The sequence below is a fragment of the Plectropomus leopardus genome, chromosome 17 (assembly GCF_008729295.1).
Source record: "Plectropomus leopardus isolate mb chromosome 17, YSFRI_Pleo_2.0, whole genome shotgun sequence".
Taxonomy (NCBI): domain Eukaryota; kingdom Metazoa; phylum Chordata; class Actinopteri; order Perciformes; family Serranidae; genus Plectropomus; species Plectropomus leopardus.
Window position 1 is genome coordinate 16,157,026 of NC_056479.1, and position 17,013 is coordinate 16,174,038.

Sequence of the window (17,013 nt, forward strand, 5' to 3'; positions counted from 1 at the left end):
TTTTCATTAGTTAGTAATCACCTGAAAATAAGAATTATTGTGTGTGTGTGTTACCTTAGAATAAGCTGTTTATATCTACATATGGAGCGGGTCCTTTCCGATGGAGTCTGCCATGTGTTTCTACAGTAGCCCAGAACGGACAAACCGAATACTGGCTTTAAATAGTTCACGTTTTCGCATCAGCCACCATGTAGAACTATAGAAATTTAAGTTCCATAATGTTAGCACTACATGCCACTAAGGCCTACACACTGAACCTTTAAAACTATGAAATGTTTGTTAGTATTTGTAAACAGAGCAGTAAAACAGACCTATATTTTCAACTACAATCAGCTGAAACCCATAAGAATACTTGAATATGCACATTTTGCTCAAACTCATGTGATCATTAAAAAATTAAGGACATTTCAAGTTTCTAACAGTTACAAACAACAGATATGCTGAGCTGTTATTGAGAATTGAGGAAGTGTAAAAGTCTGTTTTGAATTTAGGATTTCATACTAACCACTGTTTGAAGATCAGCTGAAATGTGCTACACAAATGAACTTGACTGAAGGCGTCTCTTGCACTTCAGCCCAAAACGACAGCAAAATGACTAATGTTGATACACACTGCATCTTCATCAAAGCAAAAGTCAAAAAAGATAACGATGAAGATGTTGATGAAGAGGGAATGTGCGTCAAAACATTGGTCATTTAGCACCCTATTAAACATTTAAGTGAATCCTGTGCTTCAGTGGTTTTTTTTTTGGGGTGCAGTCCATGTGAAGTGGCCCATTTAATTTACAAATGCACTTGTCTTACTCTTATGTTTGTTTGGATTTTTTGTTTAATTTGTAGACTACCAATTTTAAAAGCACCTTCAGTGGTTTAAGTCCTAAACCACTCAATCTATTCGTAAACACTCAGACTTAAATATTTTCAAATCTGGCAGTTAAATATAATTAAATACAGATGTTTACAAAAAACAGATTTGATGAGTTGTTATTAAGAGCAGAAGAAGGGCAAAGTGACTCAACATAAACTCTTCATAACTCATAAAATCTTCTGTGGCCTAACAGCCCCTGTGTTATGCACTTTGCCTCGGTGTTGAAATGTGCTACACAAAACGTTCCTCACCATTATGTAGGTTGGTTTTTGTTTTTAATTTTAAAAGGAATTCCAGTGGTCTAAATCCTAAACCATGCAATCTGTTTGTAATCAAGTATTTTCACATTGAGCAGTTAAATAGAATTAAGTACAGAAATAAATCTTTGTAAATTTGTTAAAAACATAACACACAATCAGACAAGCTGATTTTACTTTAAGAAATCTTGGAAACTGAATGCCTTTAAAAATATAAGTAAATATAACTATTACTCTTGATTTATGCTACTTTATTTCTAAATGTTAAGTCTACTTAAAATTTAGTTATATTTACTCAATTTTTATAAGTTGTTGTAACTTCAACTTGACAAGTTCATTAAATCAGTCTTTCTAATTTTTCAGCAGCTTTGGCAGGCCTAAATCAAGTTTACTGTGCTATATATCAGTAAGCAGTTGTCAGTCATATTTGTATATTCTTAAACATGTTAACAAAACACAACTCGCAGGTCTTCAAACTTCATCATTAGCAAAATCCTCTTTGTCATGATCAAGTTAAGTCAGACTAACTTACCGAAGTTGTTATCACTTAATTTCACTTTTCAGTCTTTAAGTTGCGAAACCTTCAGAAAATTAAATAAACAGAACTAAAGTTTCAGTACACCTAACAGTTAGATATGAAGTAAATATAAATTAAGCCTAATGCGATAAAGTAAAACCACCTTGTCAGATTTGACACTGTATTATAACACATTTTAACACATTTGCAAAGATTTATGTCTGTACTTCTGTTAAGCTGCCAAATTTGAAAATATTTGAGTCATTTACAGAGCAGCAGAAGTACCAGGCTGCCTGACTATGAATAACAGAAATATCACCCACACACACAAATCCCCAGCGACTGTACAGAGAAAAGTGTGTGTCTGTGTGTGTGGACAGAGAGAGAGAGAGAGAGAGAGAGAGAGAGAGAGAGCATACCTTCCAGTGTGTTGGCTGTGGTGTATCTCTTTTTTTCTCTCTCTCCTTCTCCTCTGAATGTACTTCATTGGTGTACTCCAGCTCCGGACAGTGCAGCCCGGGCAGAGAAGCACAGCAGAGCTGGAATAAACGACAGAAGGGACATTGTTCACATCCAGTGAGTAAACAAATCCAATGAGTGAAAGTACTTCATTTGTTCGACTCTTCGTGGGGTTCCTGCTCAGTGTGACAGGTAGGAGCTTTTCACTTTTTCTGCTGAAATCATGGTCTTTACAATTTATAATGTAGCCTATATGACACTGACCATCAATATTTAGCATTTTTTTTTGTATTGTGAGTTCACAGAGTGTATGCTTTAGTGAAAAATCCACAAAGTACATTGAAATGTAAGAACGCTGTATGAGATTATTCAACCATCAAGCGTCACTGACAATAATGATAGCGGCAGGTAGAAGTGTCACATGGAGTTGCAGAACTTTGTTTCAACCAGAAGGGAGCGTTATCATATTCAAAAAAAGGACTGTCGGCTCATTGTGCATTGATGGCAAACAAAGAAGTTCCACATATCCAATGCTATTAGAAAATCACATGTTCATTATACCAATAAATCTCAAAAGAACATTAAACCCCCCCCCCCCGAGTATCAGGTGGGAAACAAAGGTTTCCAGAATAGCCAATAGTTAATTAGCTCATATTAAGACTGTTAGGTAACAGTAATATATACTTTACGAGGTAAGCCTATTTCTGCGAGTGTTGCTCAATTTACCGGCATCGGCACAGTGTCCTGAGCTTGAAAGAGAGCTGAGGAACAGCCTACACTTATTTCACATGTTTGAATTTTCACTAAGAGATATAAGATGGATTTTGAGGAATATGAAAATGAAACCAGAGCCGATATTTCTTACCTTGACTGTAAGCAGACCCATCAGAAAGATTTGATTAATTATGATAAGTAATTATCACACCGCTGTTTAAATTTTACATATACGTGTTTTAATCCAGTTTTGGGTTATATTTGTGTATTTTTTAGAACAGAAACCAAATTTGCCAGATATATTAATCTGATAAACACTTTTCATACTTTTGTTAAAGCTATAGTGTTTGGTTTTGTTAATACATTTTTCCCCCAAAGTTGAAGAAAAACCTTGATTTCCTGTGTATACCTGTTGGTAAAATGAAATAAGAAGAGAAAGTGATTTTCCTTTTTTTGTACTGTACTAGCAGATGTGTCCTCTAAACAGGAAGCATTGCATGGTATGTGATGAGAGACAGCATGCTTTAAAGCCCCCCTTAACTCATATATACATTAAGAGAACATGTAATATAGGCTAATAATTAAGGGGTTTACATGATAGTGCTTACTTGGAGTTAACTCCAGTTACCTAAGTCAGAATTTGTCTGTCTTTTTCTAAATAATTACAGTGATTTGGAAACTTGTACTTTTACTTCGAGCTCTACTTTGGCCAATGGAAAACACTCTTATTGGTCTTCTGTTGTCTCACAATGAATGCATGTATTTACAATATACAAAAACAGACACAAGATAACAGTTGTGTCAAGGGGTTCTGACCCCAAATAAAAAAATATATATATTATTATTATTACCTTTAGTGCTATTTATCATTTTAAAGTGCTTTGATAGGAATTCTCAAGTGTTGGAGAGTAAGATATGTCTGCCTTCTCTTTAATATAATGAAACTAGAAGGCACTCAGCTGGTAGTGCTCAAGGTGGCAAAAAAACACATTTGAGAAAACTCAACAGCAATGTCTCTGTCCAGAAATCATTCCCTGGTTAAGATAACCAACCCACCTTGTTATGAGCGCTTTCATGTATTTTCTTTCTGCTGATCTACACCTACCAACCAAATCACTGTGCAGAAGGAAGTGTGCATCTACTGCTCGCTCACCATCACCACACCACTGAGTGAGCTAACATTACGGGTCTCTTAAGGAGGATGTCGTTAATGTTCACATCTTGTGCTGTCACGAGCACAAGCCTCTCGCCCCTAAATGGAGGCACATTTCCTTCTGCGCAGTAATATGGTTGGGGAGTGCAGATCGGTAGGAAGAAATAGTCCCAAGAGAGAAAAAAAAAGTCTGTGATTTGGTCTTTTTAACCCTCTGAAACCTGTAGCAACATCACTTTTCTTGTGCTGCTTGCAGATGCCTTTCATAAATATTTAAACCTTTGAACCCTGAGCACCTTTTCTTATTTTATTTTTATTTTTTGAACAAATTTTCAGGTAATTTCTTATACTTTTTTGTCACTAATTTCTCACTAATTTCCCATATTTTTGAAAAAAAAAAAACAAGCCAATTTGCTCAGGTCTCAAAGGGTTAAACTATCTTTCCAACTTCAGTTATACCCAAGAAACAAGGTGTTCGCCTTTTCTTAACGAGACAGTACATGCGTGTGTCTTATAACTTTTCTGGTTTGACAGGTCAGGACAAATTTAACTTGCCGACAAAGTAAGAGAAAGAGCAGAATCAGTTAACAAGATAGACACTGCAGAAACACAAACATTTTATATTTTACACCTATAACTATTTTCTCCACCACATATAGCATCCACAAGTCTTTGACAAACAGTGAAAATGCACTTAAAACCCAAGTGGCAGGCAGTTATAGAGGTAGTCTCTATTTAATTACCTCACAGATGATAGATAAAAGTCAAGCATTGCAATGAAATATTTCTTTTGTGGCAATTATGCAAATCTGACACGTCATATACTCATGCCCATGCTGTAGGTGTATATGCCTCCTGTCCCATTGACTTGAACCCCCCAAGTGTTGTGGTGAAATATGGAGAATCAGTCACAGTCAACTGCAGCACATCGGAGATCCTGTTCAGAGGAATGGGCTGGGAGGCTTCACATGGAGGCACAAGTATACAGAAAGTCAAACACGTGGTCTGGACTGTAGAGAACCTCAAAGAATGGGGCATCACTCCGTCATGCTTTATCAACCCATCACAAGAAAGTGATTTCAAACAGTGCTTTAAGCACCCCAAAGTTGTACTTTACAGTAAGTCCGTCTCATTTTGCAAAGAATCACAATGAAACCAAGACTGTGTCTGATAACTTCTACTTTTCCTCCAGCATTCCCAGAAAACATTAGTATCAGCTCCAGCAGTGGCCCATCTGGTCCGATGATCGAAGGGGAGGAAAATAAGTTTACATGTGACATCCCCAACATTGCACCTGTTCAAAATCTCAGTGTGAAGTGGTACAAAGGAGATGCAATGGTCTTTATGGACACTTTTAATAATCTCAGTAAGGCACCAGTGGACGAGTCATCTGTCTTCAACTTTATACCGACCAGACAAGACAACGGAGTCACGATCAGATGCGAGGCCCATTTGGACTTGTCGCCAGAAGGGCCACAACTTAATGTATCTTCACTGGGGTATGAGGTTGAAGTTTACTGTAAGTATAACATGTGTACTCACCAATTTTAATGTCTGTTATTTCTGAGTTTGGGTTCAAATTTTTCTATACTATTTTCGCTAGAGCTGCAATGATTATTTGATTAAGCAATTAGTTGGTTCAACAGGCGACACACATCCCCATATAAAAACATGAAAGTAGCAAGACTTTTATTTTGACTAAATTAAAGACAATTATGCCATAAATTATAGGAAAAAAGCACAAATTGTTGCTCAAAAAAACAACAGAATGCAGGATATAAAGGGCTTAAATTATTTTGGCAGAGGACCCCCAAACCTCCCATTTTATATTTGTGAGCCATTTCTTAAAAGGAAATGAGACATTTGATGGTTGCAGCTTCTTAATTTGGAGGACTTGCTGCTTTTTCTTCTCTTACTGAATAAACTGGATATCTTCAGGTATTAGGCTGTGTCCGACACCTTGAGCTCTAAAAACTGTGGCATGCATTATTCACTTTAAACAAAACAGTTAAACATAAAACAAGATAAACAAAATGATTAATCAGGAAAATAATCATTGGATTAATTGATAATGAAAATAATCGTTAGTTGCAGCCCTATAATTTTCACTATGCTAAGGAGTTAGCAAGTTCTTCAGGTGTTGACACACTGTCTCTGTATGTCAGCCCTGTGATTTTCTGGAAACCTGCTCAGGGTGTAACTTGCCTCTCGCTCAGTGTCAGCTGTGATGGGCTCCTGTGACCCTGAATAGGATAAGCGGTTACGGATAATCAATGAATGAACATTCCAGTTGGGAGGGGGGCATCTAAATTCCATTTTAACACAATAATGTTTTTTAGCAATGACCAGCAAAATGTCTGAACCTTATAGCAAAACTAATTTTAGGAATATAGTTAGTAAAGTTACCCAGGAAACAAATCTCCTGATCAAACGAAAAGACAACACCATACACACAGGACGGTGTTATGCACCCCCCGCCAAACCCCCTGAAGTTTACAACACTGCCAAATAGAGTGTAGAAATGTTCCCTCATCTAGGCCAAATCCCCCACAAAAGCTTTTTCATCTTTTCGATAAAAGAAAAGTAGTAATGGTTACTGTGTTTGCTTCTGTGCAGTTGGACCGGATGTCCAGTGTTCTGGTGCTTTACTGGACAAACTGGAGTTACTGGAAGGAGAAACTCTGAAGGGGAGGTGCTCTGTGACAGGAAATCCCGACCCATTTGTTGTATGGCAGAAAGATGGACAGCCAGTAGACCCGGCCCTTCCTCTGAGCAGGAAGAATGCAGGCCTTTACGCCATCGAAGCTGAGGGGGCTGGCTTAGTCAAAAAGAAAATGCAGGTTCTCGTATTGTGTGAGTGTCACATTCAATCAGCGCAAACAACCCACTGTTGGGCATGAAAAACATTGTTACATTTCTGATATTTTGCACATATTTTATACAAAGACTCATTAGGTTTTGCTTATCATTGTTGCCACATTGCCAAGATTTTTCTGTAATAATGTTTTGGTTTTTTTTGAAGTATTTCAATTTGTAAACTGCTTGATGCACAAACAAACTCAAGCTGCCATAACGGTACTACAGTAAGTGTATGGTGGAGAAAATAATCAGATATTTTACTTTAAGTGCCAGTGTGTAGAAATTTCATTATTTTATAATCACCTGAAAAAAAAAATCTTTATCTTAGAATGTGATGTTTATATCTACATACAAAGTGGGTCAGCCATGTTGTTCTACAGCCCAGGATACATAAATCAAATATTGGCTAGTATTGGATAGATAGGGCCATTCACATTTTCGTGTTGGCCGACACAGTTCTCCTACACGCTTGGCAGATAGGTGATATTTCAGTTTTGCAACCTCATTGCTTGATGAAACTAAGACAGACATGTAAGACATGTAAAGGTGGTTTGTAGGATTTACGGGGAAATATGGGCAGAAATGTGATATAATGTGATCTTTATGTTTTCTTTAGTGTATCTTTACCTGGAAAAAGTAATTATCATGTTTTTGTTTTGTTATAATGAATTATTTATATCTACAAAGGGAGAGGGTACAGTACAATACAATGCTTGATTAACTGTACTTTGTTACATTCCACTGGCAAGTTCATGAATTGTAATGTTTTATTACTTGTAGATGGACCAGAGTTGAGGTGTCAAAATGATTACACTGTGCTGGAGGACACTCCTTATAGTCTGAACTGCACTGTGGAGGGCTATCCTAAACCTGAGATCATGTGGACTAAAGATGGCGAGGAAGTGGAACTTCCAGAGAAACTAACAAGACGTGATTCAGGGCAATACTTGATCACAGCTTCAAGCGGTTCGTCAAGTGTCAGCCAAACAGTGAACATTAATGTCATTTGTAAGTTATTCTGATGATAATCCCAAACATCCATCTGTATGGGTCTTCTGCTTTTTCTCTGACTTATATTACTTCAATTGTTTCCTCTAGACCCTCCATCACAGATATTTGAGCTTGAAGACTCTGAAGTCGACATTGGTTCTGATGTGTGGCTGAAGTGCTCCTCCATGGGCAACCCTCGACCAAAATATTCCTGGGATTATTACCAGACCGCCAATGTGATACAGGAAGATGAAGATGGAGTGTCCCGTCTGCTCATCCACAGTGCTACTATATACAACATGGGCTTCTACACATGTCACGCCTGGAATGACAAAGGGAATGTCTCTAAAACAGTCAGAGTTACTGTTAAAGGTAGGGTCAATATAATGTATCTACCTCTATGTATCTATCTGTGTATCTAATGTATCTAACATTCTTTAACACAATTAGTAGGCTGATGCAATATTTTTTAGAGCTTGTTTTTCATTGGTAGTCTGCTCATTACATTAATGATCACATTTTAAAAAGACCTTACTCCTAATATTCACTACTATTACTTTTATGATAAAATGTAATTATTTGAATAGACAAATTTCAGTTCTTGGTTTTTATGCCTCTGTTCCGACAGAGGTGTTATGTTTACGGGGTGTCCGTCCGTTCATACGTCCCATTCTCGCAAACCTGATATTTTAAGAACACCTTGAGGAAATTTCTTCAGATTTGGCACAAACATTCACTTGGATTCAACAATGAATTGAATTTGGTGGTCAAAGATTCGGGTCACTGTGTCCTTGCATTGGTTTCAGTGAATGCAATATCTCAAGAAGGTTTTAAAGGAGTTCCTCAAATTTGCCACAAACATCCACTTGTACTCAAGCTTGAACTTATTAGAAGTTAGTAGTCAAAGGTCACTGTGACCTCAAAAAACATGCCTTTTTGCTAATACTTAAGAATTTATACGCTAATTATGACAGCTATCACTGGCCTGGAGGCATTATGTTTTATGGGTTGTCCGTTCGTCCATGGGGACGATTGTACATCTGTACATCCCGTTAAGGAATGCCTTGAATAAGTTTCTACAAATTTAGCACAAATGTTCACGTGGACTCAGCTATGAAGTGATCACATTTCGGTGGTCATAGGTCAATTGTCAAGATCGTTGTGATTACATTTCGGTGGTCATAGGTCAATTCTCAAGATCATTGTGACTCATCTTTCTCATTGTTGTAAACGCAATATCTCAAGAACACCTTGAGCAATTTACTTAAATATTTTTATTTTTTGTTTAATTTGGCACAAACATCCACTTGGACTCAAAAATGAACTGATTAGAATCTGGTGATCAAAGGTCAGAAGTAACTAATCATTAAGAAATTTTACACAAATGTTTAATAGCATAAATGATGACGTTATTAGATTTTCTATCCAGGTCAAAGGTCAGCTTCTCTGTGTCATCACAATGTTCTGCAAAAATACTTTTCTGGCCATTACTACAGCAAATCTCAGAAACAGAAATGGAGACATTTGGTCAGATACTAAATTTGTGACACTAATCTTGGGTGCCCACCATGTAACTGTGCTGATTGTAGAGATCTTCTGTGCTGCCGGGGGAAGGACATGTGAGAAGCTTCCATGTTTTCACAGACATGGATGTAAACTATACGTGAACTTGACTGGTGTGCAGAGGCATACAACCGCAAAGCAGTAATGCTAGTTTCAGAATTGTTCTGATACTGGCACCAGCATTGGAAATGCCGATGATAGATGGCATTTAGACATGTAGATGTGCTTTGTTGCAAGTAACGGACACAGTAACGGAAATATTGTATGTAAAATTGAGATTAAATGTAGATGATGAGCACAAATATACCTAAAGTCACCTGACAGATATGCTGAGCGGACAGTAGGTACTCTCACAGACTCCACAGGGGAAGGTACATTATTGCCTGCACCACTTGTCTCTCCTGTCAGTGGACGATGAAACAGTGCATTTATCCTCCTATTTCCATTACTATTCACAGGCGAGAATGACCTCTTGTCTATCCTGGTGCTGAAGGGACTGTGGTGCTCAGTCAGCATACTGTTTGTTGAAAACGCAAAATATTGACAAATAAAGGAAGCAGTGCTACACTACGAATAGATTTTCAAAATTTACACAGTAACCAAAAATCAATTCCCTGACTCATCCACTGAGCACTGCAAGCCAAAGGAGAGTACTGAGCAAGCACTCTTTTGAACATGCAGACGCTGTATGTTTACAAATCAATGTATTTGAAATAGTCAGATGACGGCTGAGGACTCACCCAGTTTAATCCTTGTACTCCTGCAGTGGTAAAAGGACTTCAGGATCTCAATCCTCGCTCATCAGGCACATGACCGATCTCTTGTTTGAAAAGCCTTCACTACAACATGCAGTCTTGTCCCATCATTGGCCTGGTCATAGAACGTCACTTTTCCAAAGTGACCCTGCAGATTGAGCAATGAGTGACTGATTATTCTGTGCACTGCGATGAAATTCGGTAAAGACATCTATGTCTCAGGATCAATAGTAACAACTTTGGTGAGCCCCTGACTAATTAGTTCGAAATTTCAATTTGCTCAACACTTCAGATGATGACTAAATCCTTCCAAAATTCTATTTTTTCTAATTGTGCATATTTGGTGCTAATGTTAACAAATGTTACGGTATAAAACACACTAAACTAAGATGGTAAACATGATACCTAAACCTGCAAACGTCAACACATCAGCATTGGCATCGTGAGCATGTTTGCATGCAGATATTAGCATTTACAGTGCAGCCACTGCCACACAGAGCGGCTAGCATGACTATGCAGTGTTAACACTACAAGTGATACAGCAGCAGGCTGCAGGTCATTTTCAATGGAAGCCACAAACTGACACCTAGCACTTGCTGCTGTGGACTGGGGCGATGCACTACATATCAAAGCTGACCTGAATGGCCTCAACTTTTTTTCAGCGCTCCAATGACGTGGTGCAGCGTCAACCAATCATGCTGTGTTTATATGGAAGTTGTAAATCCATGTTTACAACATGGGAAATCATGTAAACAAATTTAAGAACTCTGTGTTCTCAGAAAATGTTATTTTAAAATTATATCCACTACTTGTGCACATGAAAAACACACCCCCATTTCAACGCAGCAATACATTTTTGTTCTGTTTCTGAGGTACTGTGTTATTTAAGCTAAATTAGCTGATGCTAGGCTAGCTGTATGTGCATTGCAGTGCACACGGGGATGCAATAGGGTGGCGAAATTTGATGTTAAAATGGAGCTTCTACGTCAATCAAAAGCACACACAAGCCTTTGATAACATAAATATGTTAAGGACTATTTGAATAACATTTCAATGACGACGTGGCAATAATGCTCAAAATGTGAATGGCATTAGATTTCAAACTTTACATTTTAAACTTTAATGTACATTATAAAAGGCAATAATATCTACTGTGTAGGATTTAGTGGCATCTAGCCATGAGATTTAACAACTGAAATTTCTGCGGCTTGGGAGAACAATGATGGTTGACAGACACACTCATAGTTTAATTTGTCAGTTCTGGGCTACTGTGTAACAACATGGCAGACTCTACAAGAGGAGCCGGCTTCCTTATAACTATCAACATCTCAGTTCTTATTTTAGGGTGATTGTAAACTAATGAAAACATAATTATGATTGTTATATAACATTTTTTTTTGCCAATAGAAGCCCCTAAGTCCCACATATTGGGCCTTTAAATATAAGGTATACATGCTACTGTGAGGAGCATATTTACATGCTAATGTTAGCATTTAGCTCAAAGTAACCCGTACATTGCAGCCTCACACAGCTGCTTGCTGGGTTGTTTACTAATATTCAATATTAATTTGGAACATACATAAGACATTGTGCAAAAATAAGCAAATAACATGTATTTTTTCCCAGAGTTTTTTCGTACCCGTATGTGCTGGGGAGTTTGGCCAACCGTCTAACTAGCAACTGGCACTCATAAGGCTACATTTAGACACAGTGGGTGTGAGAGGTTGCAGTTTATGTGTGTGTGTGTGTGTGTGTGTGTGTGTGTGTGTGTACCGTATTTGGGGGGAGGGCTGTTTCCCAGTTTCCTCTCTGGTGATGTGAGGGCTGTGCTGTGCTTGCAGACATAGCTTAGCTTAGCTTTCTCCCAAAAAGTCTACAAGTCGACGCTGGCTCGTCCCATGTAGGCAGAGGGGCAGCAGGAGAAACCTCAGAGCCGCTCGGTGTAACACAAGAGGGTCGACAGCTTCCGGAGAAACTTTATTCCAATGGATAATTCAATCTCACTTCGTCTCCTTTCAGTGCTTTTGACTTTAGAGCTGCTGTCGCTTTGTAACGGGATAGGACCGAGTAAGTTGAGCGCTTAGTTTGTGTTTGAAATGGCTCATTTAGGCTCACTGTTATTACTGTGACTTATAAGGAACAAAAAGCGGGATTGTTTTGGTCTATTTATGTAGCGTGCTGAGTTAAGAAGAACTGACTTAAAGCAACACCCACTAGTTTGGAAAAGTTGACAGGAATTATGCTTTGAATAGGGACACATGATAAGTGATAATGTGAGAATACTAGTAAAAAAATGCGACTTAGGTAGTCTGATTAATTGCAGTTATTGTGACCCTGTGTCTATTTAATCCAGGGGTGTCAAACTCATACAGCCAAATTTGATGTCAGTTGGGCTGTAGCAGTAAACCCATCAGGTATTTTACAATTTAACAAACTTTGATACAGTGAGAATGCTTGATGTTTGTGTCGGTGTATATTCAGAGATTGTCCTCAACTGAAATATGCCAGGCAAACGTAAGGAAATATCTATGTGTTTTATTCCCGGCACCCAAAAACAAAATCAAAGAATTAAGAAAATTTCCTCTCAGTTCCGTTGTATTTGGTATTGTGGTTAATTCCACACCTTGGACCCCTTTTGGCCATATTTTTTACACCCCTGACCTTCTATTACTATTATAGTTTTCAGAGTAAATAGTATGTTTCAACGTTGGGATAACTGTTAAAATTGTAGGAAATGGGTTGGGTGGTATGTGACGCATTTAAGTGAGATATTGGTATTTCAGTTAAATTCAACACAAAGAATGCTGGGCAGCAAGTGCAGACTTTCCTAAGGGAGGGGTATATCCTTCCTGAGCCTTTTCCTGTTCCCCCCTGAGACACAGCTTTTGTTCGGACTTTTCCACGCATTTTCATTACAGCACTGGAAGTGGAAATATTGTGTTAAGATAGTGTATGTGTATACACTTGGACTTGGAATAACATGTTTCTCCCCCACTCTTTATTCTGCAGGTGTCAGTTCTGAATGCCCTGTTGAAATAACTCCGGACAGGATGGTGGTACAATACGAAGACAGAGGCCAGCATGCAACATGCAAGCCAACCTCCACTGATACAGAACATGCGAAAGAAATATACTGGCAACTTAGTCAGGGCGTCCGAACTAACAGCACACGTTGGTTTGTTGACGCTGATAAAGACTGGGACCCAAGGCCTGTTTGTATTGCGACGTTTCACATAAGAGGAACGTGCCAGAAACATTTAAACTTCACTCTCTACAGTATGTTTTTCCAACATTTGTTGTTTTTAAAAGTTCTTCTAGAATTTTGAAACTATCTTTCCTGATCATTATTTTTTCATCTTCTCAGAAACACCAGATAGTGTCTCCATCCGTCATGTTGATAACTTGAGCTCTGTGGTTGAGGGGAGAGAGTTCCAGCTGCAGTGTGACATTATCAACGTTGCTCCTGCACAAAACCTCATTGTGAGGTGGTATCAAGGGAATGAAACCTTCCAGCCACTTCTAAAAGGTGGGGAATCTTTATCTTCACAAGTTCTATCCTGTTTGTAAAGCCAAGGAAATCCAAATGCTCAAACACCCCAAACTGACATGACAAAAACTAGCGTTGATGAAAGGCATCACCTGTATCTTGGACAAAAAGTTGCACATGAACACATTCATAGCCAACTAGCAAATACTGTATGTTATGTGCATGCATGAGCGGCAGTAACTATCCATACCAGCAGATGGCAGTGGTCTGTAATCGTCATACAAAAAGGGAAACTGGAAGACTGCCTTGGCTTTAATTAGCCAATGTTAAAAGAACAAAGCATATTTACCATGTGATAGCAAACATTAACACAAACCACCAGGAAGGGTTTCTGCTAAAGACCTCAGAAAACAGAAGTGAGAACTGAAGATACTGCACAGCCCTTTGCACTCAATGAGATGACAAAATGTAGATGAGTTAAAAGAGTGTGAACATTTGAAGTGAACATTCATTTTATTAGTTCTCCTAATTTTGTAATGCACAATTTCCTTTTTTAAGCAGCAGCATCTCATTAAACAACCAGGGTGATTAGTAGAAAGGTGTTTTCAATAGTACTGTGAACAGTGAGGGAGGTTTGTTCAAGTGATCTTTTTGCCACACGCATGATGTGACACGCAAAAAATTGGTGGCAGTATTGGAATGGAAAAAAAAGGCTTCCTCATCAGTTTATCTCTTATCTTTATCAGTATTTGACTCACGTCAAGAGACTCTGAACATCAGGAAATCCCTTTTTGGTTTATGTGACTGGAGTCATCAACATAAGGACAAGAAATGAATTTCATCATGATATAAAATATAGAGAATTATACTCATTACTTCACTGTAACTTCACTGTTTTAGGGACTTATCTTATACCTAGCACAAAGCTGAGCACAGTGCAGCCCAAGTGTTATAGCTCCTTTCAGACTGATGCAGTTGTCATATTCACTGCCAGCACCCACATTGTACATGCACTTGGGTGTGTATGTGTTAAATTGAGGTGTGGTCTGGTACATTGTTAGCAGATTGCTATTTTGATGCAGCAGAAAATGATTGCGCCATTGACCATAAAAAAAGTTTATATTCAATAGCACAGTACTTTCCTGCTATTTAAAGGGTGCATTATTTAAATAGTAAGATGTGCCTACATAGGCAGGTTCACAATGTCTGTACACTCTTGTCACACACACACACACACACACACACAGGAATGTGTGGTTGGGTTGTGGGTGGATGAGATGAATTATTAATGGAGAAATATTAACTACATTCTCTAAAATGTGAAGATAGCAGAGCTGCTGTCCGACTCCCCTTTAAGAGAGAGGCGGTTTGCTTTTACTCACAAGGAGCAGTGTAACTTCATCGATAACTTCTGAAGATCAAAGTTCAGTTCTGTTTCCTCTGTCAAGGTTGTAGGTACAGTTTTTAGTTTTGTGGCCTAACGTGGGTCAACGGCAGACTGTCAGCTCCTTTATTCAGGAGTTCATCTATGTAAATGCAATCAAATATTAGGCATTATGAATCAAAGTAAAACTGATTTCTGTCTTTTTCTTTCTTTATATTTGTCCCTAAATGTCCCTTTGTCCATCAGGCTCAATGCGAGTGACTGGCTGCCAGCCTGAGAACGACACAAACTGTGACATCGCTGTGATCCGATCTCCGCTAAACGTGTCATCCACCATCAGCATCACTCTGGACAGAAACCAAACTGGAGCGAAGTTCAGATGTGAGGCTGAGTTGAATCTCGGACCTGAGGGACCGCAGCCTCCTCCAACCGTGATGTCCAGTCCCCTCAACGTCACCGTCTACTGTGAGATCACACTTAAATTTGCTGCTCAATAGTTATGATTAAGACAACACTGTAAGGTTAAGTGGTTATGGACATTTTATGACAAGCACATACTTCTGCTAGAGTGTCTATGCAATGATACTCTAGAGCTTGTTTTCTTTACAATACGAAATTTTGAAAATACATACTCACCCTGTTCTATTCACCTTTATTTCTCAACAGATAAGCCCAGCATTAATATTGCAAAGCTTCCAAAGAGGGTCCCAGTGTTCAAAGGTTATCCCGAGGAGCTTGTTTGTGAAGCTGACGGCCACCCGCCTCCAAAGATCCTGTGGCTCTACAGTCCCGACAAAGTGCCCCGCATGTCTGGAAACACACTTATTGTATCTGAAGCAGGCATCTACAACTGCAGCGTCGCTAATGAAGTTGATTCCACGTCCCATGAGGTCGAAGTGATTTTAAAAGGTAACATCTTAATCTAAATCCCACTGTTTGAGGTCTAGACAAAAGATGCATGTCTTCCTATGAAAATGTGTGAAAGATGTTTTTCCTAAATATATAAAAATGTGTCCCAGAATTGAAATCAAATCTGGGAGGGGGTTTTATATAATTTATAAATAATTACTGCTCGTATCTCCTCCCCTGTATACTAACTATATAAGAATGTTCACTGGTTTCTGTTGCTCAAAACCTCATTTTATTTAGCATCTGCAAAGATATAATCATACTCTGGACATGTTTGAGTAGAACTTAACCTAAAGTAGCGCGATAAAAGACGTGCAGCTTCAAAGAGGAATCTATCCAGGCATATAGATTTATTTCAGAATTGCGTCGAGAGATTTCTTTGAGCGGTTTGCGATGAAAGAAACAAAAAGACAGAAGGCTGGTGGATTGATCGGAGGTTTAGGTAAGTTTTAGTTGAAAGTTATTGAAGTATTTTTCAAACTGGACTATATTTTCTAATGTTTTTGTGTCTAAATGACTAATAGAGACAACCGTTTTTTAAAATGATCCAGTATTAAGAGAAACTGCTCAAGCCACAGAGGCGAAGCAGGCTGCAATGTAATCCCTACAGGCAATTGACTACTATCAATTTACGGACATCACAAGTCCTTGTTTTTGCCATTGCCATTTTTGCCGTGTTTATCAGAGATGTCTGGCAACATTATAGAGGGTGCTACAGAGAAATCAAAAGGTTTCTCCTCACTTTTCACTCTATAAGTCTCGCTCAAGGAAATCTTGCGAGTGGTGATTGTTTCAGGAAAAACAACAGTGGAAATGATTTTGAGAGTTCTAGAGAAAATTGCAGCGAATATTTTGCTGTGTTGGAGAACAGAAACTGTACCGTAGTGTTTATTGAATTGTGTTAGTGTTATTGAATAGATTTTCAGTGTAATGGCTGAGTATTTAACTGTTTTGACAATGTGGAAAAGATTTCAGAATAAACCCTTAAGTGGTCATAAACCAAAGGTGCAGAATTCCCCAAAGGAATTACAAGGCAGCCTTTTTTGCTGCTGCGACTGATGTGGTCTCTCTCAGTATTGAACCAAAATTTTTTTATCTC

At 38.4% G+C, this 17,013-nt stretch overlaps 1 protein-coding gene across 1 annotated transcript in view; it reads left to right on the forward strand.

Moving 5' to 3' along the window:
- Positions 1-2,143: 2,143 nt before the first annotated feature.
- The window catches only part of LOC121956247 (hemicentin-2-like), a 32,203-nt gene continuing 17,333 nt past the window's right edge, over positions 2,144-17,013 (forward strand). Inside the window, exons 1-10 of the mRNA XM_042504379.1 lie at positions 2,144-2,292; positions 4,810-5,085; positions 5,160-5,486; positions 6,584-6,820; positions 7,607-7,834; positions 7,925-8,188; positions 13,144-13,410; positions 13,499-13,660; positions 15,252-15,470; positions 15,672-15,914. Of these exons, the coding sequence (XP_042360313.1) occupies positions 2,235-2,292; positions 4,810-5,085; positions 5,160-5,486; positions 6,584-6,820; positions 7,607-7,834; positions 7,925-8,188; positions 13,144-13,410; positions 13,499-13,660; positions 15,252-15,470; positions 15,672-15,914 (2,281 nt within the window). The 5' untranslated portion in view covers positions 2,144-2,234. The remainder of the gene's footprint in view (positions 2,293-4,809; positions 5,086-5,159; positions 5,487-6,583; positions 6,821-7,606; positions 7,835-7,924; positions 8,189-13,143; positions 13,411-13,498; positions 13,661-15,251; positions 15,471-15,671; positions 15,915-17,013) is intronic.